General features: G+C 32.2%; 2 protein-coding genes across 5 annotated transcripts in view; both read right to left on the minus strand.

Annotated features, from left to right (window-relative positions):
* LOC106793461 overlaps nucleotides 1-2,890 on the minus strand; it is a 96,772-nt gene extending 93,882 nt beyond the window's left edge. The window contains exon 1 of one of the 3 annotated variants that reach the window (XM_014760412.1): nucleotides 2,728-2,890. The gene's annotated coding sequence lies outside the window, so the exon portion shown is untranslated. The remainder of the gene's footprint in view (nucleotides 1-2,727) is intronic. The other 2 variants (XM_014760415.1, XM_014760417.1) reach the window with 2 other exon arrangements.
* Nucleotides 2,891-6,594: 3,704 nt separating this feature from the next.
* LOC106793469 (nidogen-2) lies at nucleotides 6,595-25,370 on the minus strand. Of its 2 annotated transcripts, XM_014760435.1 has the most exons (20): nucleotides 25,102-25,370; nucleotides 16,448-16,726; nucleotides 15,808-16,013; nucleotides 15,625-15,716; nucleotides 15,395-15,541; nucleotides 14,516-14,749; nucleotides 13,761-14,286; nucleotides 13,473-13,639; nucleotides 13,227-13,355; nucleotides 13,055-13,153; nucleotides 12,827-12,991; nucleotides 11,918-12,043; nucleotides 11,629-11,751; nucleotides 11,047-11,390; nucleotides 10,116-10,452; nucleotides 9,084-9,312; nucleotides 8,288-8,463; nucleotides 8,004-8,112; nucleotides 7,755-7,873; nucleotides 6,595-6,934 (listed from the first exon to the last, which is right to left on the minus strand). In XM_014760435.1, exons 1-20 carry the CDS (start codon nucleotides 25,321-25,323, stop codon nucleotides 6,798-6,800), a joined length of 3,966 nt encoding a protein of 1,321 aa, XP_014615921.1. In that variant the 5' UTR covers nucleotides 25,324-25,370; the 3' UTR covers nucleotides 6,595-6,797. The 2 variants fall into 2 exon arrangements, with proteins under 2 accessions (XP_014615921.1, XP_014615922.1); XM_014760436.1 differs by lacking the exons at nucleotides 11,629-11,751; nucleotides 11,918-12,043.
* Nucleotides 25,371-25,736: the final 366 nt, after the last annotated feature.

Below are 25,736 nucleotides of genomic sequence, written 5' to 3' on the forward strand. Positions count from 1 at the left end.
CGAATAAACTCACAATTATTAAATTAATTAAAACAAGATATATTTTCAGTTCTTTCTTGAGATATTAATAATGATTTCTATTCAATCACGTTAGATCACTTTTACTATTTTTAATAATTTACAATGTAAAGCAATTGTTCGCATTTGTATAACAATATATACAAGTTTGGAATGGATATATTATCGTTTCATTTTATAATTTAAATTTATTAATTTGCAAGAATTATTATTATTATTATTAGCAATATTACTAACACAAATTATCATTGAATTAATACATTAAAATGATTCTCATCAAAATCCTAACATTAAAGATATCAACTGAAGCTTCTAGTACATCAGCTTTAATACGTTTGACACACTACAATTCTAAAATAATTCTACCAATAAAGCAAATAAAATGTAGCCTTGAATGATACGATTAAATGAGATGTTTTAATACTAATACGTAAATTAATTATTTTATCAACGTGAACTACTTTCACGTTTCTCTATTAAAAACGCGAAACCGCAACAAGGGAAAAGGGTATAAAAATAAAGAGAGTTTGTTCTGGGGAATAGTCAGCATTTATGTTTCTCTCGTGAATGCATTTTTTTCTCACCGATGAAAAACATAAAAAAAAGAGGTTTGTTGGAAAGAGGGTCCTTTAGTCGGCAGCAACGTCGACAAATCTGAGATAAAGGATAAAAACGGCTCGGAGGTTCGTCGGTGACAAGAAACAACTCCAGCAATGGTCCGGCCTCTATCACTGTAAATTCTTCTCTTTTCTTTTTTTCTCTCTCTCTCTCTCTCCTACTCTCTCTCTTAAAACCACTCCATCTCATGTTTTTCTACTTTTTCCAACAGTACTTTTTCCTCTCACCTCTCTCGTTCATCTCGTTGGCAGGTACGTTTAAACGTGCATAATCACGAAGAAAAGTCATCCCGTTTAAAGTAAACAATTTGTTTGAATAAATGTGTACAACTTTATTTCTATCGTTTTCTCTCTCAATACATCTCCATCCGTAGTTTATTCCTTTTTCTATCATTTTTTATCCTTTCGTACTTGACTTTCCATGCACGTAATAGCACAATTTCAATCAGCATTCTCATCTCTTCTAACATCTCCGAGAGTAACAGTCACGAGTCTTTTCTTAATTTCACGAATGACGTAGTATCGTCTTAACCCTTTTTTATCATTTATTTTACAGAAGAAAATGTCATCATACAGAAAAATATAAAGAGAATAAAAGTAAAATAAAAAAAAAAATAAAAAAAAGAGAGAGAATTTAGAAAAAATTCTTCTTTCGAACGTTTGCGTATTTTTCGAACACAAATGAACATGAATAAAATAATTTGTACATTTAACTTAAGCGAAAATAATTGCTTGCATTATGTTATTAATAATGTAAACTTTCGTACTTGAATAAACGTTGTATCTACATTAAACTCTTTATAGAATATCCACAATTTATACAGTCATATCTATCTATCTATCTTCCATGGACTATTACAGACGTTTACTTAGGAACATTTATATTCCAGGGAAAGATTCTAATATTGTTTGAGCTAACAAAATGGACCTACGAAGTCATGTACACCATTGTAATTTTTATGATCCACTTGGGATTTCTTTTTACCGTAGAACATTACAACGAAAATCGTGCCACGGCACAATAATCACATAAATCGTAGCAACGTTTTTTTCTTCTTTTTCTTCTTCTTTTTTCTCATTCCGTAGTATACTACCACCATAATTTTCACAATCTATAAATCTATTTGAATGATAAAACGCGTTTGTGCTCGAACGAACGATTGAACGAACAAACGAACGAACGAACCCATCCATCCCCTTTATCGAGATTTGTCGACATGTATTTCATCGTTTAAACGAAGATGTTGCCTTTTTGTGTTTTCTAAGATGAATAACAATTTACAGGTGGTGGTGAGAGGAGAAGGGGAGGGGTAGGAGGGAGGATATCTCTCCAGGTTACAAATGAAAATATATTAAAAAGAATTCACGAGGGGGCGGGGGAGGGCGGGATAGAGATTTCACGTGTACAGAATAGTAATGCTTAAACGCATTTGTCCCCGTGTTATCTATCTCAATCACTATCCATCTAAATTTTCTCTTTTATCTCCGTATACATCTTGCTTGTCCAAGATAGCAAAAGTCTCCCACTAAATTATCTTATCAAAGAATCGCTTATAGCAGAGTATTCCTCCTCCTCCTCCTCCTCCTCCTCCTCCTTCTCCACCTTCTCCACCTCGAGGCCACTTGGCCGAGCGCCGAGATTTTTCTAAGATATTTTTGTCTCCGGCGTGCATCGGTCCAGATCGCTGCTACGAACGAGCTTCTATCGTGAGAAACTTTCAGACCGGTGCATGCTTGCTCTTCCGCCACGCTATATTAAAAGTCGTTTCTTTTCTCCTTAACGACAAGATAACAAAAACAGGGACTGACAATAAAGATATATAAAAAAAATAAAACATAATAATTCATCGAATAGAAAAAAAAATATTCGAAATTCATATTTAAAAAACACACAAGGAATAGGAAGAGAGATGGACAAACAATTTCAAGGATAAAACGTGCCTCTGAATTATCGTCATTCCTATCTGCACTCCTCCCCCTGGCTCTCTCCCTCTCTCTCTCTCTCTCTCTCTCTCTCTTTCTCTCTCTCTTGTTCTCTTTGTTCTTTGTTTTTTTTTTTTTGAAAACAAAAAAAAGGAAAATATTATCACACGTGTTGCACTCTGTTGGAGCGTGAGATCACGTTGTCAAATATCTATAAAGAGTCAGAACGCGAGATAAGAGCGAATGCGATGCGTCGCACGCGGTGTTCGCCCGCCGACTGACTACCGACTACTACTTTGCTTCCATCCCCCTTCTTTCTCTCGCTCAACCCCCACTCACTCTATCTCTTTCTACCACTATCCATCCCTAAACTTACTCTACCTTATTTATCTCTCTTTCTCTTTCTCTTTCTCTCTTTTTCGCACTATTTCCCTTTCACTTTCTCCGTCTCTTTCTATCCCTATATTTCTCGGAAAACTTTCTCTATCTCTTTCTCCCACTCTATTTATCTTACCCTTTATTCTATCTATCTTTCTATCTCATTTCTTTCATTTTTCTCTATTTTTTTTTTTTTTTATTCCTTTCTTTCTCTTTTTTTTTCTTTTTAGTTTTACATACTACCCTCGCAATAAAATACTGTCGCAGCCATACAACAACGTATATGTAAACGCATGAAGTAGTCACGGACAATCAGTAGTCAGCCGTCATATCAACGAAAAACATCAAAAAACATTTTGATCCACAGATTATGAACCATACGAGTTCTTTATTTATAACCTCTCTACGTGTTTCTTATTTTTACAAGATTTTTCAACAAATAAAACGATACTTTTTTAAATCTTTCTTTTTCTTTTTCTGTTAGACTATATACGTTTATATACTTTGAAAAAGTTATTTCCATTAATTTGTCTCTAATCAATTCATTTGTATAATCCGTCCGGAAGAAAAAGTATTTTCATTTAGAATGATAATTCATTCGGAGTCTATCTCTTGCACGGATTATAAATCGTTCTAGAAATTTTACAGAACTATGTGAACTGATAACAATTATTGCAGTGATTATAAGAACAATTTATTATCGTAAAAGCCATAGGAAATTTCTAATTGATGTTTGAATTCTAAAATTCTTTGAATTTCTTTCTATTATTCGTTCTCTCCCATGGTTCCATAATATAATATATATATATATATATGTTGCAAATAAATCAATTTACTATTATGTAGGTACGTAGAAAATTTCAACGAGAGATTCGACTAACAATAAAACGGTACATTTTAAACGAGTCAAACGCATTATGATTTGCTGAAGAAATCGTTTTAATTGGCACTTTTCATATAATTCAATGTATGCAGTTAGATAAACGAGAAATTATTGTAGAACATTTTAAAAGAATAAACTGATGAAAATCCGTTCGAGAAATATTAACAACTTGACTGCTGGGATATTTAATATATTTTCATTTAAGCGTAATTAGAAAAGTTAAAAACTGTTCAAAAGCACGTAATGATTGTGTTAATGTCCATTTATACCATGGATAAAAGCATTTCAATTCTTTAAGCTTATTAACGGTCTTTTGATCAAAAATACAATCGCACCGACTAAAAATTTGTTGGAAATAATCATGAAGTAGTAAAACAATAGAAGAAGAGAAGAGAAGGTAATATAGCATTCGTAGCAATCGAAGTGAGAAACCCAAAAGAGAATATTTCTCCCTTTCTCTTCCTCTCAGCAACGGTACGATCGAATGGACGTCAATGACATACCCGGAATACCGACGTTTTTCAATTCGTACGTTCATTTGCTCTCTCCTTTAGCGAACGGCTGAAACTGGACCTGCCACGCAAATTGAAAATCGGAGACGAATTACGGATACAGTGTGCAAGGCTATTTTCACATCGACACTTTCAAATTCTTCTCAATCAATAGAAAAGTTTCAATCATTGTTTGTTATTCTAATTCTTTTTTTTTTTTTTGTAGTTTTTGTACTCGGGTAAAATTTAAATTGTCAAATATTTCAGAATATAATTTTGTAAGATATATAACTTTAGATTTAATTGAGCTATATGCTGTTAGAACAAGAATATAGAACGTATAATATATATTCTCTAATTACTCTTTGTCAATTGTGAAATATACTCAAAACTTGTATATATATATATTTACATTTCGATCCAACACCAACAGAGACTAATTATTAAGATAGTTATCTTACGAACAAAAATGTTAGCTTATTCTAAATGAGAATATTCCAATCAAATAATGCTCTTTCCGTCCGATAAATTATCATTTCAAATTAATGAAACATTTGATATAATTAATTGACAGTTACAGATCAGTTAAAAGCTCTTTCTCTCTATCCATCTAATAAATAGATGTATTTGGACTTCGCAGAGAGAGATCGGTTGTATTAGTATAGTATTAACAGTCACATGAGATCAATAAAAAATAATCCTATCGATAAATTCAATTCAAAGAAGATCGACGCTTGTGTGTTTAATAATTACAGCCTAAATAAATACTTAATAATAAATATACGAAGTTTCTCCAATGTATCGGGTTTAATACAATATAAATATCAATATTGTATTCTAATTTCTTTACATTTGAATGTAAAACAAAAAAGAAAAGAAAAAAGAACAATAATAATTCTTTATTATGCCAATTACAAATAACGTCAAATCATTTCCAATCTTTTTCACCGAAGAGAAAACAAAAATGAAGATTTCTTGTGGGCTTGCAAAACGCGACGTTCCTCATTCCACGCTTTTTTCTTTTCTTTTATAAAAGATAGTCTCTATAACGCGAACGAAAAGAATTCTCAGGGGACATGATTTATAAAAAAAAAAATTCTTCTCCCACTCGCAGGAAAAATTTCGTCGAGTAGTCTAACAATAAGATTCATAGTCAGTCTACGAGGTCACTGTCTTATCTCTACCTTGGTACCTTTTTCTTTTATTCTTAACTCTCTATCTTCTTTTATCTTATTATTGAACGACCCTTTTTAAGGGCTTTTTATTTTTTTCTTTTCCTTACACTATCACTATTTTTATACAAGCTCAATTTAGTATCGTCAGCTAAACGGAAGCTCGCTAATTAGTATACTATAACGAACAATGAGATTGTATATATTATATACAGTTTAGTAATGTTGAACGTGATATTATATCTTCATTATTTTTTATGGTATCGTACAACTTTCGATAAAATATAATGTTTTCTCAAAGTAAGGATACCTCTCACATTATACCAAACAACTTATTAGAATTTTTATAAATTACGATATTTCACATTGTCAACGTGATTTAGTTTTCGTTTTATTTTTATGATACGAATAAATATCTTTAAACTTAAAATTGTTTTTCGTGGTTTACTTGAAAAAAAAAAAAAACCCTAGAAAATAATAAAATAAAAATAATAAACCATATAGCATACCATTGCTATATCCACCGTTGTGTTGTAAATAGAATTTTGTTAATTAACACTATCAAAGAATAATTTACAATTAAACCTATTATCACATACTTTACTGCATTTTCGAGACAACAATAATTACAACTGGGAGGTATCTCGTTCCGAGGTAGTCCTAATCTTCTAAAATGGACAATATATTGTAGAATCTCAGCATGCTTCTCAGCAGTTTTCTGCAATAAAAATACGAAAAAGAAGGAAACAAGGGGGAGGACGGGTTTTAAGGATCGTTCAATACGAATTGTCATCCCTTTTTTCTTAAATTTTATTAAATAACGCGGCTGTGACATATACAGCTTCATTTATAAACTGCTATCTAATGTGTATTAAATTGAAAAAAAAAAAAAAAAAATTAAAAAAAAAATCCAAATCATAAGAAAAAAAGAAGAGAAAAACAACGTAAAAGAGAGTAATGTTACTTCAAGTATGTCGCGAGTGATAATAATGTTTTAATTAATATTAATAATAACCTTTTTATAATTTACACACTATCTAATAATAATAAATTGGATACTTTGAACGTCGACTAACTCTTTCTCTCTCTCTATCTCTCTCTCTCTCTCTCTCTCTCTCTCTTCCTCTTCTCTCTTTCTGTTTTTTTTTTCTCTTTTTTTGTCTCTGAAACGTCTTTTTGCTCTCACGAACTTTTCAGATGCTATCCTAGCTTCGTTATCATCGAATATTAGGATTCGTTTTCTCACATGTTCTCCTTCTTCTTCTTCTTCTTCCTTCTTCTCTCTCTTATTTTTCTTTTTCTTTCGAGAATACTACTACGAAGAATTATTAGAATCCGTGCAAGGTTCTGTAGCATCGTCAGCACAAGCACATGTCCTACCACCTTGTCCATCGGGCAAACATAATTGATCATTGTTGCACATTCCATTTGCATATTGGCAGACGTTCGTTACTATTGACAAGACAAATAAATTTTGTTTAAATAAATATCCAACAAATATATTTTTATTTTTTCTGATTCTATTTTATCTCAATAATAATTTCCTATTACAGAAACAAATAGGAAAAATAAATGGGAAAAAAATTGGTAAACGTATAAAAATATATTTACATATTTATATATACTTATTCTGTGTATATTCTAAAAATAAATTATTATGGTCCTTGAAAAACAACATTTTGCATTATATGAATACTTGCTAAGAGAGCGTAAAGAAAAATGTTCAAAGTTAATTTTAAAGTAGGAAAAAAAGAAAGAGATACATAAATATACATATATATTATATAAAAAGAAAAACGAGAATGAGGTTGTTTGCGGGTAGATCTTATTCAAAAATTACAAAAACTCGACTTTTACGAGTTTCAAGTCAACCCTCGAATGCCACTTGTTGCGTGACTGACGCACCATCGTGTCGTACGCGTATACTTAATATGCAAGACATTTCATTATATTCCTTTCTTTTGCTTTTCTCTTTCTTTTTTTTTTTTTTTTTTATTATTCTTTTGTATATAGTCAACAGCCTACAGCTACGTTGGATTATTAGTAACATGTATGGGTACTCCGTTCGGAGAAACAAAAAAACAACAAAAACCCTGTATTATTTATTTCAGAGAGTTGGTAAAAAAAAATAACGCGACATCTTTGATAGTATTGAATAAATGCGAAAAGGTGTTAATAGAGAAGTGACGCTAACTCGTAAAAAGGTAGAGTTAAAAATGCAATGATGATTTTTCTACATATTTTATTTATTTTGTTGATAAAATCATCTTACCTCTGGGACATGTCTCTGGAACTACAGCAATTCCATATAGTTTGCCGTTTCCACCAGGTGGAATCGATAATGCAGGTTGTATTTCTTTTTTACTCTTCAAAGCTCGTTCGATTTTGTGTCTATAAAAAAAAAAAGAAGAAAAAAAAACAAAAAATACGAGTAATATCGATATTTTGTTTGTATTATTATTATTATTATTATTATTTCCCATATGAATAATATTATTTTATATTTCACAAGAATACTCACGTCTTCCAATCGGTCCAATAATAATGATTCTGAGATATTGCCAAGCCAAAGGGATAAATCAAGTCCTTCGCAACGACGTTCACATTTTTCTTATCGATATCGTAGCAAGCTGTGATGAAGAAAAAGAAAAGAAAAGTTTCAGGAGGGAAGAAAAGAAGAGGGGAAAAAAAAAAGAAATAATCAATCGATTGGTTTGTTAATATTTGAAGATTAGCATATTGCTGAGGTAAGAAAAGATAACGGAGGTAGAAAATTAATAGATCAACCAACCGGTGTGTACTTACTTATCGTGAAAGTTCCAGCGTCGGCCCAACAAAGTTCATCAGACGACCAATCGATACTTAATGAATTTGGTAACTTAACGTAATCTCCTTGAAGGAAGATCTCTCTGCCTGTGCCGTCTTCATTAGCCCATTCCAACTTTGGCGAGGCACGGTTCCAATCGGACCAGAATATTTTACTAATATAAAGAAAAGAAAATAAAGGAAAAATGTTAATATTTAACTTTCATCAAGAAATATTTTTAAGATTTTTTAAGACCTTACTCATTAATAATGAATTATTATATAATATATACATAACAAATGGTGGAACAATCAAATGTGAACATTTGAACGCTTTTAGAATTAATTAACGATGAACGATAAATGAGGTTTATAACAAAAAAAAAAGAAATATTTCATGAATCCGTATTTGCTATAGAATAAATTGATATTATTTTGTATATAATCTTATAATGTATTTGATATAAAAATTTTAAATGCAATTAAATAATATCATCTATATGAAAGTTATCAGAGCTTATTAAGAGAAAATATTTGTTTCAACGCGTTTATGTGACAGATAATTAACTATATATTACTTAATAAATATTATCGTAAAGCAAGAAAACCGACTGAAATGTTCTCATTTAAAATGTTTCAGCTTGTATATCGAATTTAAAAGGTATCTTCTCTTATAATTAATCGACTTTTTATGTACGACCCCTTTGAGAAATAGTTTCACGAGACAACACCGAGCGATTTATCTTTCTTTCTATAGTGTTCCCTCTTTTATACGTTCTCTAGTATTCTTTCCTACCCTCGATACGGGTGTACGGCGATTCCCCGAGGATTAACCAATCCATCCGAGACAAGGACTTTACGTTTCTTCGTTTCAAGACTGGCCACTTCTACGGTGGCTTTTCCGGAATCGGTCCAAAAAATATTCCTCGAGACCCAATCGACCGACAATCCCTCGGGACTGCTGACCTTATCGATGAATACATCGACAATCGAACCGTTATAACTCAGCTCGAGTATTCTGTTACCTGAGAAATAAAAATCATGACATCATTATAAGAAAAAATAATGAAAATTAATTCATTCATTTCAATATATTGTATTATGTTCTAATAGAATTTATATTGGATATAAATGAACGCGTATATTTTCTTTTAATTATTCTTGTAATGTGTTAATCAATGAAATGATTGTTTTAGAAATCATTAAGGAAATAGATTACCCCTTAATATTTCCTTCTAATTTAAATAAGTCTATCATAAATCACGTTTAATCTTAAATGTTATTTCCTCGAAAATCCTTCGATTTAATAATCGAATTACCATGGTGTTCTTTCTCGACAAAGAAATTGAACCAACGGGGATCGTTCCCTTCTGAATTATTCCTAACCTTCCTCTGTTTATTGCAACGCAGGTTCAATGGCTACCGTTTAAACATTAATAGTTACGTCCTATGTATAATTGCATTGCATTAGTGTTTCATTTCTCATCCTCCACAAATCTCGCTACAACAATTTGCCTTTCCTTTCGCGATCGAATTATTTATTTTCAATCGTACAATCGCATTCGAATTATTATTACTATTTTTAAAATATCTATCTTTTCACCCCTGTTTAATTTTGTTTTTCTCGACTATATTTGTCATACGCGCATAAATACGAATGATGATCAACGCGCGATTAATGAAATCAAACCACGAGATAAATTACGTATTTTTAATAAATACGTCTAATAGATTTCTTTTTTTATTTTTTTTTTAATTGTTTCCTAACAAACAAATGTATAATTTTGTATAACGATAAAAAGAAGAAAAATAATTATTCAATTCGTACCAGTTATATCACTTGAATAAGCTTTTCCATTAGAACAATCGATATCCACTGCGATAGACATCTGAGTGTATGCTATGTGTATCGGACTTCCTAAATTATCTGGAGTCGGTACGAATGGTATCCTCAAAGTTGCCATTCCTTGGTTCACCAATAGGAAATTTGCATCGTGTTTGGGTCTTGTCCGACAGTTAGTACCATCACCGGTATAGCCATCGTTGCAAACGCAAGCAAAATTATTGTCTCCTGCTGGTACACAGGTAGCATTTGAAGAACAGAGACTTGGATCTCGTTTACAGGACGACTGTGGTAGACAGGTAAAACCATCTCCGTAATAACCCTAAAATAAAATGTATCGAAACGCTTATTACCTTTTCTCGAAATGTTTTTTATATTTAATAATAAAATATATAAAACACTTAAGTATCGATCATTCTTTGTTCTACAAATCTCATTCGATTGCTGAATAAGAATAAAGAAAAAAGAATTGTATGGCAAAGAAATATTTTATATTATGTATCGAATCGTTCGCTGTGTTAACTATTTAAAAAAAAAAAAGAAAAAATTGATTGTGCTTATTCATCGTTTTTCGTTTGAATAAATACATCATCCCGTAGACTGCTAATAACGTTAACTAACGGATTCTATCTATCAACAAAAATATTTTTTTTTTAAACCCCCTAATCTCTAGGCAAGATTTTCTTTTTAGTAAAAATTTTTCGCTAAAAGCTTACACATACCTACTATCGTAAATTGGAAACAATACGATCGGTAAACTACAAAGAGCTGTTTACTTTCAAGCAGAATGTTTTGTTTAAAATACAACCAAATTTTATACATTTTCTAGGTATTTGGATTAAATTAAAAAATGATATTACACTAAAATGAATGAATTAAATATTATATATAAAAAAAATAAAGCTTCAACACGAACCTTTTGACAGATGCAAACGTAATTTGTCGTCGTTTGGTTATAACCACATGCTGCAAATTTTCCGCAATTGAATATAACATTACAACCGATGTGATCTTCGATGCACTGTCGTACACCATCACCGTGATATCCATCGATGCAAGAACATTTGAAGCCGCCATCACCAGTGGAAACACATTGAGCGTTAACGTGGCATTGCGATGGATTCGTCGAACAATCCGCAACTACACATTGACCGTCGACCATGCTAAAACCTGCATTGCAGGTGCACTCGTAACGAGAACTCGTTGGATTGTACGTACATCTCTCGTTTTTCATACAATCCGTATTGTCGTTGCATTCGTCTAAATAATTGAAAATAATATTGTGTCTATCAGAGTTAATCATCACATTAAAAAATTACAAAACAGTAAAAATAATATTAATCAATCTCAATATATATATAAAATCTAAATACAAATTCTAAAGAAATGAAAAAATAATGATGATGAACTTTATATATATGAAAATTGAAATTAAAACATTCGAATAACAAAAAGAAGAAAAAAAATGAGAGAGAGAGAATTGGATGACTCAATGCACCAATAGGACTGCAGGTTGTTCCGTCGCCTTCGAATCCAGGATTGCAGATGCATTTTGCGATGGGTTCCTCGTGTTGGCATGAAGCATTTGGATCACATATGTCGACTTCCAGACAGGACACCTCTGTTCAGAAAATAACAAGTTTGTTTTGCCTTTTATGATCGATTTTATAACATACCTCGACTATATTCCTTGGGTAATATATAACTCGTGAATGTATGAACTTGTCTTTAAGAAAAGAGTTCTATTTTTTTTATAGAAACATGATGCTTTAATTATTTTAATTTACCTCTCTTCGTGCATTCTATACCGTCACCTTCGTATCCGAGATTGCAACGACACTCGTAATCGCCAGTGTTTGGTACGTAGACGCATTGAGCGTAAGGATGACATCTATTCACCACGTTGCATGATGCTGGAGACAAGCGTGAAGCAATTATAACAAATTGCCTTTTTGCCAGGCAGCGCATTATGAATAATATTAAAAAATAATAAAATAATCGAAAAATATATAGGATGATATTTTATCCTCGCAGAAGTTATACTGCATTTGTAATGAAAAATATTATCAAATAAAATCAAAAGGATGGTGCCAAAGCATATATGAAATGTTTGTTAGTAGATTAAACTTGTTCAAGCCTAGCGGGAACGGATCGTACGGTGAAATCCAGTTGGACCCATTGTATTGTGGTTGAACCCTGGGATAGGAATGCAAATCTTCTCTCGATGACCATAACTGTATCCCCATGGACATATGCAGTCATCTTCAAAACATTCCGGAAGTGGACGTGCCGATACTAAAATGTACGATGCAGTAGAAACCATAGATCGTTAGCAATAGTCTTCATGCAAGACATTTTTTTCTTGGTTGATTGGCAATACTTTAATTCTATCATATTAAACGTGCATACATTTCTTAACCAATTAATTTTACTTTTTTTTTTTATTTTTCTTCCCTTTTTTTTATTCAATGTAAAACTGCAAACATTACGGATTCAAATAAATATAATATTTCATAAATGTCAAGCAAAGGTATACTGCATGCTAAGTTAATTCAAACATGCCGAAAACTTCAGCATTAAGTAAAATGTAATTCGCAAAGGAATTTCATTACCTTGGTCAGTATAAATCCCACAAATTCATATTTCAAGGAAAAGAATTGAGTTCATTAAAACATTTGATTAATTGTGAAACTTACAATCTCGAATATAGTCAACGGTTGTATAACTGTCCTCTTCTCTGATGCAAGTATCATCTTGCAATTTCCATCCTGATGGACACCAACAAGATTCGTCCGAACATTGCGGTTGCGGTGTATCCTCCGTTATCGTATCATTTTCAGAATAACAAGTGTATCCATCCCCTGATATTCAAGAAATAAAATCAATTCGATATGTGAATTCAATGAAATCGATATAACACTTACCGATATAACCAGCCGAGCAAATACAAACGTGCTTTTGTTTATCTCCATCGAAACTGCACATACCATTGGGCGAACAATTGTTCTCGATATCACAAGAGACTATAAAAATTGATAAAAATAAAATATATTGTTACCGTATATTGGTAAGGTTTACTCCATAGATAAAACTTACCATGTTTAATGGGGAAACAGCCTTGATCAGATTGATCAAAGCCAGGAGAACAAATGCAAGTCGGTGTATTTTCTATTATTATACACACCTCGTAAGTTTGGCAACGAATATCTTCACAAGAAGGAAGTTCTAAGATCAAATAAAATGTAATATTTGAATATTAATAGAGAAACTTCTTTTTTTTTTTAATTTTTTACTGACAGCCTGTAAATTACCGATCATTGAGAAAGTAGAAAGTACGCTTACTTTCGCAAATTCGTCCATCTCCTGAAAAACCAGGTCGGCAATGACAAGCGTGACTTCCTTCTTGATTGATACACTGAGCATCGGGGGAACACATGTGATTACCAGCAGTGCATTCGTTGACATCCACGCAAATGGCGCTACCATCTTCTTCATAAAGGTACTGATATCTTAGCAAACATAGATCGATCGAATGAATCGCGTCATGAATTTGTTTGTTTAATTTTTGGAATGTCCAATTCGATGATTATTACTCTAGCATATTAAAGTCTATGACTTTAAGATACTTACCCAGGATTGCAAACACATTTGAAGTTGTCTTCATCAACGACACAAGAACTATGTTCTCCACATGTTTCTCTACCTTGTATACATGGATCTTCCTCTTCTAAAGGTGCAATCTTTGTATTAACAGCAAATCTAATAATTCCTTCTCTTGCTTCATAAGTTGTTACACCCCTATGGAATTTTAACCTAGTCGAATCTTCTTCTAAATCATTTTCTGCATATGGACATTCGTTATAAACGATTGTTTGATCCTGAGTGAAAATCAATTCCCGTTCACCGTATCCACTGATCAATTTACAAGTTCTTTCACTTTGAGAACGCAATATTCCAGTTTCCGATCTTGTATAAACTTCATCGTGATCTCCGCATTCGACTTTTGTGTCTGATTCTAAATACGGCAATTTCCCTATTATTTCTGCTTCCATTTTCAATTGTCCGAAGACGTCTAATCCCTGATAATTATTTCGCATGGTCACTCTGTCATTAGTGGACGTAAAAAGAAGCTCAGCTGTGTGATTGAATAGACCACCTGAAGGGATATCAAATGATTGATTTTAATCAGCTTATTTGTTATAGAACTAAAAGAATCGATTAGAAATAACTTTGAGAATCCGTGATCGAATGGTAAATTCGAACTAGTTCGTTGTTTCAAAATGAAATAAATTGATATAAGATAGGTTTGGAATTAGAATGATTTATTAAAGATTGATTCGATCGTAAAACAGGAAGGATTAAATAGAAATGGATTATATTCAGACCTGTAAGTTCGTATCCATTTTTAGTTTCACTGATTGGTTTTGCAAATAGCCAACCAATTACACCACCGAGATTACTCAAAAGTTGAAAACTTGCGCCTATCTCTTCTGGTACCCTCGACAAAGCAGTGTATGTCCTTCCATCTTTGGTTTGTACATAGCATTGAAGATCCCTCGATGGAAACTCAATTTCATTGATCTTACCAGAAATACGACCAATGACGCGAAGAGGAACGTCTGAAAAATCGATCTTAAGGAAAAGAGAGCTCTATTGGGATCGTCTGTTATCCTTACAGACATCATTACTTTTTTTTTACGTTCCCTTTTAAAAAAGATACAAAATGAACTATGTATATATTCCAAAAATCGTTAAAGTTACACTCATCAAAAGAAATGTTCAAAAGTTTTCACGGTACTTTAATTGTAAGACCGACATTTTACGAGTGTCTACCAAGAAACGGAGAGATCTCGTAAACTATGAATAGATCAGAGAAAACATACTGTAAGTCGAGTACTTACTACGAGACATTTATCTGTTCAACGACGAAAACAGTGTTGCTTTGTGTTAAGCTAGATCTTTTCGAAGAAACGACATTTAAAAAGATTCCTTATTCTCGAGTGACGAGCTACATCAAAGAACGTTTCTTTGATGGTGTCAATTAGTAGTTAGAGAAGAACTCGAAAAACACGAGGGAGTCTTCTTGTTCAGTTAAATTGTAACTACGTAAAACGATCTCTTTCATTTCAAAGGATCAGATGACAAATCTCTAACATCACTGGCACATAAATTGTTTCGAATACGTACAAATTTAGTTTGACGTTTAATGAACACAAAAAAAAAGTTAAGAGATAAGAATTGAGTTATACGCGAGATTAACTTACCATTCGGTTGACAAGATTTTCCATTTCCAAAAAATCCTTGTTTACAACTGCAACAAAAGCCAACCTCATAGTCAATACAAATTGCTTTACTGTGACAAGTCGTGGCACCGGTTCTGCAACTCATTATTCGACTACCACTTGTGGTATCTAATCGAAACAATTTTCTTTTCGTTATATTTATGATTAAAAAACTATCATTTTTTAAATTATATTCTAATGAGAATAATAACCTTCTATACTATCAGGAGCTTTGATATCTTCACCTTCATCGATTGGGCCTACTTGAAACGCCCAGTGACCAGGTCTGTTAATATTTGACCATCTGATTGAAAAAGAAGATATCAATTTGTTAGACTGTGCTAATTGTAATATAATGATTTTTCTTCCTTCCAATTAATCCTTCTAAGACTTACTTATCTGCATTTTGAATCTGATCAGTGCCTGAACCTTGTAATGTTGTTATTCGACCTTCGCTCATCAAGCCAGCCTGAGCCTTGGCATCTGGCAATCCATTGGGATGTGACTCTGCTTGTATCCATTGGATTCCATTTTCTGGATATAATAATTCAACGAAAGAATGTGTGCCATTCGAAGAGATGGCTACTTGATAAGTATTCACCTACAAACGAACGATTAATTATAGAACATTCTCGATCTCGTATGTTAATTATAACAAATATAAGTATTATATTAGAAACAAATTAAATCTCGTTAATACAATCTTTCGTAGTATTTTTAATATTAACAATGTTTAATTATCTCATATACAATTTATTTAGCTCTGATTTATATCCAAATAATTATAATAAATATAAAAGATCATTTATATTTCACTTCGTTGTGTTTTTTGAATAGAAATTTTTTAATTTTATAATAAACTTAATCTTCTATTATATATATTTTTCTGTATAAAAAATAAGAATGAAAAGAAATGAGATATAAATAACAATTGTTAATCATATAGAAAGTATCAAATACTTTTGTCGAATTTTATTTTATGTTTTTACTTTTTTTTTTTTTTTTTTAGTAAAATGAAAAAAGTCGAACGTTCACCTTATCGCTTTTCTCGTTATAGTAACCAACATCTAACCAAGTTGCCAAGAAGACGTGGGTCGGCTCGAAATCAAGCGCATCCTTGAACGTGCTTCGTATCATTCCACCTGCTCTCGCAATAACCTCCGGGGAATCCGTCTCAGCCCAATAAATCATTCCTGATGCTCTTGTATCGACGTGGGTGTAGAGTGGTGCGATCACCGGATCATCCAATGGAAAGGCGATGTTAAAGAACCTTTGCATTGCTCGTGAAAATGATAGGACGCCGTTTGCATTTACCTGAACTCGTTCAAACAAAGTATACGTCAATTATCGGCAAAAGTCTTCTTTTTTTTTTAATATCAAAAAGAAACCAATTTGAAAATAATTCTTAAATATAATTTATCATTTGTCGAATAATTGATCTTCCGATTAAAGTCATTTTAAATCAAGAATATAAATCGTGATATATCATATGATTTATTCTCGATTTCTCTATCAATGTAGAATGAACAAATTTAAATAGATTCTTCAATAAGATTAACCCGTTCCTGAACAGATGATTTTTCTTTCAATTATGATAGAGTGAAGATATGTTGAAATTTCTTAATTATAATTTTATCATTTTCTAATGAATTTTCTGATCGTAATAATTTAAGATTAATTACGAATAAAGTAGTTAAACGAAAGCTGACACGAGATTGACTTTTTAATAGGAAAGATCAAAGTATAAAGTCAAACAACTGGAAAAGACGCGCGCTCGCGCGAGAAGGGAAACTTATTCAAATGGCTTGACTTTCGAGAATTTTCGCATTTAAGTACGCAAGTAATCAAAGTAGCGATAGTCAGGTGAATTCCGCGAGACGTTTGAAAATTCAGCGATGACGTTATCAAATATCTGACTCAATTGGCGTGCATTTACCAGTTAATGACCGTAATTGCCATCGTGTCTGTACCCCCGTACCGAACTACACCATGCCATTTACCGAAGAAACGAGATTCCTACAAGGAAGACAATAGAGTCGCGTTCCGAACTAACGAGTCTTTTGCTCAAACTGCTCCGCTAAGCGAAAAAGACCTTTGAACTCGTACGTATGCGGAATTACCTTTTCAAATGTACAATTAAAATAGGAAAAAGACACACAAACCATATCCAACGCATGAAAAATAATCCTAATTTACAAGAATGGAATAAGATAGGACAATTATTTTCCAATAATTAAATCATTACAATAAAAAATTTGACTACAATCTAAACTTATAGTCATTTTGTCGACTGATTGTAAATATAAATGCAAATTGTCTATCGTATATGAGAAACGTCGAATATTCTTTTATTTCACATTATTCTGTTTCTTTTGATTGGATGAAACTTTTTATAATTATGAAAAGGAAATGTTTATTAATATCGAATATCTGTAACAAAAATATATATTTTTCTTATAAATAACGAGTTAAAAAGATACAAATATATATATGTAAATAATTATTATAAGAGCTTATATTTAACATTATAATTAAAGAAAAAACTCGTTATTCTCTAGTCACAATGATTATATACCGTTTTAGGAATTATCTCTAGCAGTTAATGTTTAATGCTCGAAGAAATCTAAGAGAACGTTGGAAGGATCCAACGTAAGCTAATAAAGAGCGTTCGCCTTTATCCTCTTGTGGCACAGGAAAGGGATGATTTTTTTCGCAAAGAGCGACCACCAGCGACCCTTTCTATCTTTTCTTCTTCGTTTCCCCCTACCCACCTCCCATTTCTATTCTATTTCTCTGTTTCATCTTTTTCCACGGCAAATACGATTACGAATATATATAAATTTCCCTTTCTGACATTTTTCTCTGTCTCGGAGGGGGGAGGGAAAAAAAATTAATTATAAAAAAAAAACCAATTAATATATATTGATTAAAAAAGAAAATAGAAAAACAATCAAAAATATAAAGAATTGAAGGAATATAAACGGGAGGAGGTTGGGTCAACAGGTAAATTGTCAGCACGTGCCACGAGCAAAATTCAACGGTGACAATTGATAGGCACGATGAACGAGCTCTACAGGACGTATACAGAAAAAGAGAGAGAGAGAGAGAGGGAGAGAGAGAAAAAGAGAAAGAGAGAGAAAGGTTCAACAGCACAGCACGCGTTTCGTTTGAGCGCGTTCCAATGCGTCGAGATGTCATTCACCCAACAACAACGCTTGATGGTTCAAAGTTAGCCGACGCTTACCGACGGTTGTTTGCGTTCGCATAAACGTGCTTTGACTTCGTTCCTCGTTCTATCTTTTCTCTCCCTCCCGTTCTTTTTCTTATATGTTTAACAACCGTTCGTCGTTCCTCTCTCATCTCTTTTCTTTTCGTCGATCAACGAAAGGTCTTCAAAATTGATGCTCAGACGCAGCTGTCGCTTCTTGAAGAAAGTTTCGTTCTCGTTAATGAGACGACATTAAAGCTCCCTCGAAAGATCTTCTCATCCCTCTTCTATCTTTCTCTTTCTATCTTTCTCATTGTACACGTGGGACCTTGTTATCACGAACGAATTCCACATCTGATTCTATCAGGAATTTTCTATGGATTTTCAATGATTACTCGTTGGAATTAAATTTTTGTTGTATTACTTACCGATTAATTTGTCATTCATTTCGTAATAATATGATTTGTTTTTCATTATTTAAAATATCATTCGTTTTTATTAGTATTTTTTGTTTTTTATTTTTTTTTTTTTTATTTTCTATAAGTATACTTTTTACAATCATAACATGGGATAATAAAATTCTCATTGAACTTCGGTGTGTCCATGAAACGTGATAAATGTTATCTTAACAAAAATTAGAATTAATAGAATTTTTTTTCTTTACTTTGAGTAATATATATGTTCATGAGAAATGTGACCATGGATAAGTACGAGGAGGACTAGTTATCGTTAGAAAGTTATAGTATATGTAGATAGAGTGACTTTTTTGTATACAATCGCTATCGGACTTTGAAGAAACGTATCTTTCAGTATCGTCAATTGCGAGTAAATACCGACGATAGTCGCGACAGTCGAAATAAATTATTTTCTTTCTTTTTTTTTTTTAATCTCTCTAGCCGCCTTCGAAAAGTGGCCTAAATTTTTGTTGCCCTTAATTCGGTGCTTCAATTAAGATCGTTAAAGTTCATAACAAGTTCCTACATTCTTATAAATGAACCTAGATTTTAATTGTTAAAAGATCAACATTCTTCTTTTATTTTTCAATTAAGCTAATTAACAAAACTTTGCCCCCACCCCCCTATTCTTGTTTATTATAATATGAAAAAAAGGAAAACGTCGATAAACGTCGCTTATGTAAAATAAGTAAATAAAATTTTAAATTAATGAGATAAATGAGAAATTTCGATTTTTCTATCTTAACACAAACAGTTGGGAAAAACGATTTTACAGGACGATAGATTCTAAAACGTCTAAATCTATTCGATTATTTGAAAGATTTATCACTCGCGTGTTAGCGAAGACTAGCGTGAGTCTTGATCATGTTATCTCGGTCGGTGCTATCGCGGGGGGGTCGTAGGTCAGAACGAAGCCGATGACACACACTCATGTGAGGATAATCGCAGTGGGGAAGCGTCAATGAAAAAGAGAAAACTGTACAAATAGATAAGGATGCAAGGAAGTAATATAGTATGTCAAGAGAGAGAGAGAGAGAGAGAGAGAGGGTGGTAAAAGAAAACAAAACAAAACAGAAAAGATAATGTCGCATAATATGTTTAGATATATTTAAATCTCATTAAAAAAACTTCTTCTTCTTTTTAATAATTGTTAGATAAATTGATTTAAATTAGAAACAATTATTATTACTTCCTTTTTCAAATATATCTTTGAATTATATTAATATTCTATTATAAATATTTATTCTAATCAATTCAAATCGTTGTGTGTTGAAATATAAATGAGAATTCTCAAATGATTAAGTTGTTTCTTTATTTTTCATTTAATGATCATAAAGATCGTCTTATCAGTTGAAATATTCGACTAATCGAAATGTCATCTCTCGTTCCGATATCTAATCTTAATTTAATAAGAACGTGTTTATGTGTTAGAAAGAGGATGTTAGGTGTTAGGAGGGTATTCGAACGAAGACAAAACGATGACGATACTCTTTCGCTGATGATGCTGATGATGCAGTATCTACGTAAAACTTGTATGAGGAGAGCAACGATGATAACGCATGCCGCACGCGCTAACGCAATCGTGTAATCGGGTGCAATCATTTTGATGACTGCGAATCGTCGACGATAACGGACGGAATCGGAGATGATTGTCGTGTAGGCAGCCTTTGCTCCTAACTAGAACGTCGCTTTTTAGACCCGTCAATGTATATATCGCGATATATATCTGTGTCAATCAATTCGTCACGTCGTATGTCGTCAAAATTGCTTTTTTGCATCCCGAAATTCAATTTTTTCTTGTTGATATTTTGTTGAATCTCTCTCATTTTTACGATAGTTCTTCGATAATAAATAATACGTCAATTTGTATTATTTCATCGAATTATTCTACTTCTTATTTTACTGGTGTTTCATACAATTTGCTTTTATATAATATTGTAAACTTTGCAATTTTTATTAGGAATTTATTTTTTTAAATCTATACAATGAAGTAAAATTATTTAATTATATTTTGAATGTCTATCTTGTTACGGTAAACACATAAATAAATTTTTGTAAGTATAATTAATTTAAGAATTTTCATTTTTATTCAAACGAATTTAATGAAACTAATATATATTAGATAATATTAAATCTTTTAAATTTTATTGGATATTTTTTGAACAAAGAAACAAGTAATATAGCTCGATTTCAATTTACATAAGTACAACGATTAGAAATTTCTCAACGTTGTTCTCTCACTTTAACCGGAGAAACGTTGACTAATGTGGGAAAGCTTCAAGGCTAATTGCTAGCATTTTGCAGCGTTGGACCACGCGCCGCGTTAACGTCTAATCGTCTATTCCACATATACCAACATATGTACATACATATATACATACATACAACTAAAAATGACTAGACTGCATCAACTCCCGTAAACACTCGTAGACATTTATTGTCTACTCTCTAACCCGTTATTCTAACCTAACGTTTATTATACTAATTCTACCGAAAGTAAGTTAAACTTGTATATAAAAAGAAAGAAAAAGAAACAAAGATATCACCATTTTAAAAATTTAGACAAACAATATGATTAGTGTTACCAAGAATTGTAATAAATCGTGCATAAATAATATACAATAAATAAATTGAAAGTTTTCTTAAATAAATGACAAGAATACTAAACTTGTTAATCTTATTTTTTGTTAAAAATATAATCGATCAAATAATTTCTTTCTCGAAATTTGAAATTCTGAAAAGTTTGATCAATATGATGATCGCGTGTACTTGTGTGTCTAAGATTATTTAAAACACAAAAAAAGCACCTCTAATAATGAAAATATCGACGAGAAATTTCCGTGATTCTAATACACGCGAAATGTAATTTTGTTTCTAAACGACTCGCTCTTGTTTCGACGAGAAAGCAATACGAACCGAATGGAGACACGAAAACTCACGACCATGAACCTCTGTCCTATGTATATTAGTACAAACGTGTATAATATACACATTTATATGTATATACAGCAGGTTTATAGGTACGTATTTGTACGTGCATGTCGATTAATAATGCGACGATCATTCTGGCGGACGATTGAATTATTGACGTGTCGATGAATGGAAACGACGCATGACAGATCGCAATCACGTTGCAACGCGTGACTGAAAGCATTTACGTGCGATTTACAAAGGGTGCAATTCTCGCGCGTTCGTACGAAATGGTGTGCAGATTTTGCAAAGAACAAAAAAAAAAAAAAAAGATAGAACAAATAAGGAAGAGAAAAAGGGAAACGTAAAAATAAATCTTTCGATGGGATATTTTTTATCGTAAAAGAAAACATTAAAGTCGAGGTTGTACTATTGTTTTTTTTTCATTATCTTATACTTTAAACAACAAGAAAATACATATCCCGGCAGGATGATGATTTTCAAAGTAGAGAATAAATTCTGACGGAATCGATTCTATCTAACGAGGAAAAAGTAATGAACGCAACAGGCCGTCACGCTTCCACGCATGAGCTCATACGTCTTGAGACGCAATAAACCGATGCAAGAGAGATTAATCTTTCAATTAGGTTTGCACTTTAAGAGCAAAAGAAAAAGAAGGAAAGAGAGACAGAACGGCATAGTACGTAATCAACGTTCATTCATAAGAACTACTAGCTACTACGTAGTACGTTGCTATTCCATGAACAGTGAGATCACAATTACTGTAACAGGTCCTATAGAATTTTGTTGTTAATTGTATATTTAAACATATCTGCCTATCGATGTTTGGGACGCTGATGTCAGGGACGCTGCTGACTCAAACGTATTGTCGACGTTTAAACTTGGAAATTATTCGAGAGATTCTTTTATCTATTCTTTAAATCTTATTTAAATAGAGAGAATTAATTATCTATACAAGGTACACGTAATAACAACTGGTATGTGGGTCTAGTTATAACTTTATTACAAATATTTCCAGGAGTACATCGGTTCAATTGTGCAGCTATACAATTACTCGTAGTTTCAACTATGCAACTGCAAACTCACCCTAATTGATGGTAATGCTTGTTAAACAATGCAAAAATTTGTTCTATCTGCAAAAGGAAGAATATGATAGTTCGGTATATTCTGTATATAAGTTCGCGTTAGTTTTATTCGAAGTGAAACTTTACAAATAGTTAACTAAATGAATAGAAATTATGAAACGTATTCCAAAGTAAAATATTCTTGCTTTTGAATGTCAACGTTGTGTGCTACACGAGCTATTAATTGGTTGTGAATTATTTATTAACATTTTTTATTCGAACCATTTTGATATGATATTTTAAAGAATTAATCAAGTCATACAATTTGAATTTTCTATAATCTTTCCACTTTTTATAAACGAGATATAAAGGAATGAAAATGTGTTAGTAAAATTGATCGAGAATGTGGTACTCGAAGACGTATTTGGAGGTGTTAAAGTTCTCTTTAAAATGTCTTAGAAAAAGGGCTGGACCCGTACGACGACCCAGTACAATTAAACGATTGCGACAAGTAGCCGTTTGACCGTCATTACGTTCAATGAATTCGTGTCACGCTAGAAGATGACGACAGATTAGTCCAGCAGACGAATTAAGAGGATGAACAAATATTCGCGGTTACCCGAATGCTAGAATGAAATTGATATTAACGAGTTGTTTAATTATGTCACTTGTATTCTCATATATTTTCTCTTTCTTTAGTTATTGGTCAATAATATATAGATATATTACTGCGAAAAATCGAAATTGAAGAATGGTAAGATTCACCTGGTCGCTTGGTGTATGTCTGAAATATTAATGTATAAAAATATACCAAATATTCGATGTTTAACCGACGTATTTAGTATGTGTTGACATTCAACCATGTGAATCTTGACATTCTTCAATTTCGGTCTTTCACGATAACATATATATATTTCTAGTTGATATAAGAATAAAATCATAACCAAATATATTATCTATATATGTTTCCTTATTTACGATAATATGATTCAAAGAACGGAAAAATTTATCTCCCTCTCTCTCTCTTTCTCTTATTCTCAAGAATTTCTATGTTAAAACTTTATCGTGTGTCTCTCGAAAACGCGACGTAAAAATAGAACGGATGCTACAAATAAATTCGCGAAGTGAAATCATTAAGAAGTTGGAACAAGATAGAAATAAATATATGTGGATAAAGAAAAAGAAAGAGAACGTGAAAATAGAGAAGAGCAACAAAATTTAATATTATTAAATTAGGATACTCGATCCAAATATATATATATAGATCCAAATAAAAAATAAAGAAAGAAAGTAAATGAGGCAGATAAATATAAAAACATATTATAAAAAAAAAAAAGAAAAATTATATATATTTATAGAGCTAATAATTTTCGGAATTAATCATTTCTTTCCTACATGCTTTATTGTTTTAATAATACTCGTAGTCAAACTATGGTGACGTTACTCTCGAAGAACTCGAATTATCAGGACTAGCGAGGTAATAGAGTCGTCTTGAAGTAAGTCTTGTCGAAATTATCGTAGAGAACAAAGTCGACAATTAATATCGGTCGCCTAGCTCGTGTTACAGAAGAGAATAACACGAACTCGCGCCAATAAAAATCAGACGTTAGAGAGTTTCTAAATATACTCACTAATAAAGACTCTATTTACAAACGGACTATAAAACCGATATCATATTTTTTTCTAAGCAAAACAAATTCTCTTCGAAAATTTATCTTATACGAAATATTATATATAAATAGTAGATATTATTTTATTATATATATTATTTTTAGAGTATGTCATATGTGTGTATGTGTATGTTATATATTGATCATAAATTGGTAGGAATAATCTTGTCTTATCCAAAAAAGAAACCAAAAGAGTATCAAGAAATAACACAAACAATGAAAATTAAGCTATTATTGAACACTAATTTAAGAACTTCAACGAAGTCTCAAATATTCCTATTAAAAAATACTGATAAAATTTATGATGAAATAGAAAAAAATAGTGGATAGTTTTACGAGATATTATTCGAGGTTTACTCACGAATATGCTATTGTAGACTTTATCGTAAAAAACAATAGGCGTTTTGAGAATCGCTTCGATGGATTGAAGAATCCCATTGGCGTCGTATTCGAGTGCATTCGCTCCTGGAACATTGTAAGGGTAGAGATCGTTCTTGAAGAGAGCATGCGAAGATGGCACGAACAGAAGGAGGATGACCAGGGCCAAACACGAAACGCCGGTGAAACGTTTGTCGCGAGCCATTCTCTCGGACTGTCTTAACGCTACTGCCGAGAGATCGGTTCTCTCGAAAATGGCTCATGCGAGTCTCTCTCTCTCTCTCTCACACACACATACACACACACATACACTATATCTGTCTGTCTATCTTTCTTTTTCTTGTTCGTGCGTTCGCTCGTTTCTCTACTTCTTGCCGCCCCCTAATCTGCCGCCTCCGAGCAGCAGCCTCAACGTCTCGTTTCTTCTTCTTCTTATTATTTTTCATGCCAAGCGATAATTTTGTCGAACGTTCGTTCACGTTCAGATCCATCCTCTTCCCTCTTTCTTTCATGTTTTATTTTTTTTATTTTAGTTTCGTTTTTTTGTTTTTGCCCCCTTCCCCATGTTACCTACGTACAAACTCTTGTTAGATTTCAATCGGCAACGAGAGGAAAAAG

Source organism: Polistes canadensis, unplaced genomic scaffold, assembly GCF_001313835.1.
Source record: "Polistes canadensis isolate GaletaPanama2010 unplaced genomic scaffold, ASM131383v1 scaffold_14, whole genome shotgun sequence".
Classification (NCBI taxonomy): Eukaryota; Metazoa; Arthropoda; class Insecta; order Hymenoptera; family Vespidae; genus Polistes; species Polistes canadensis.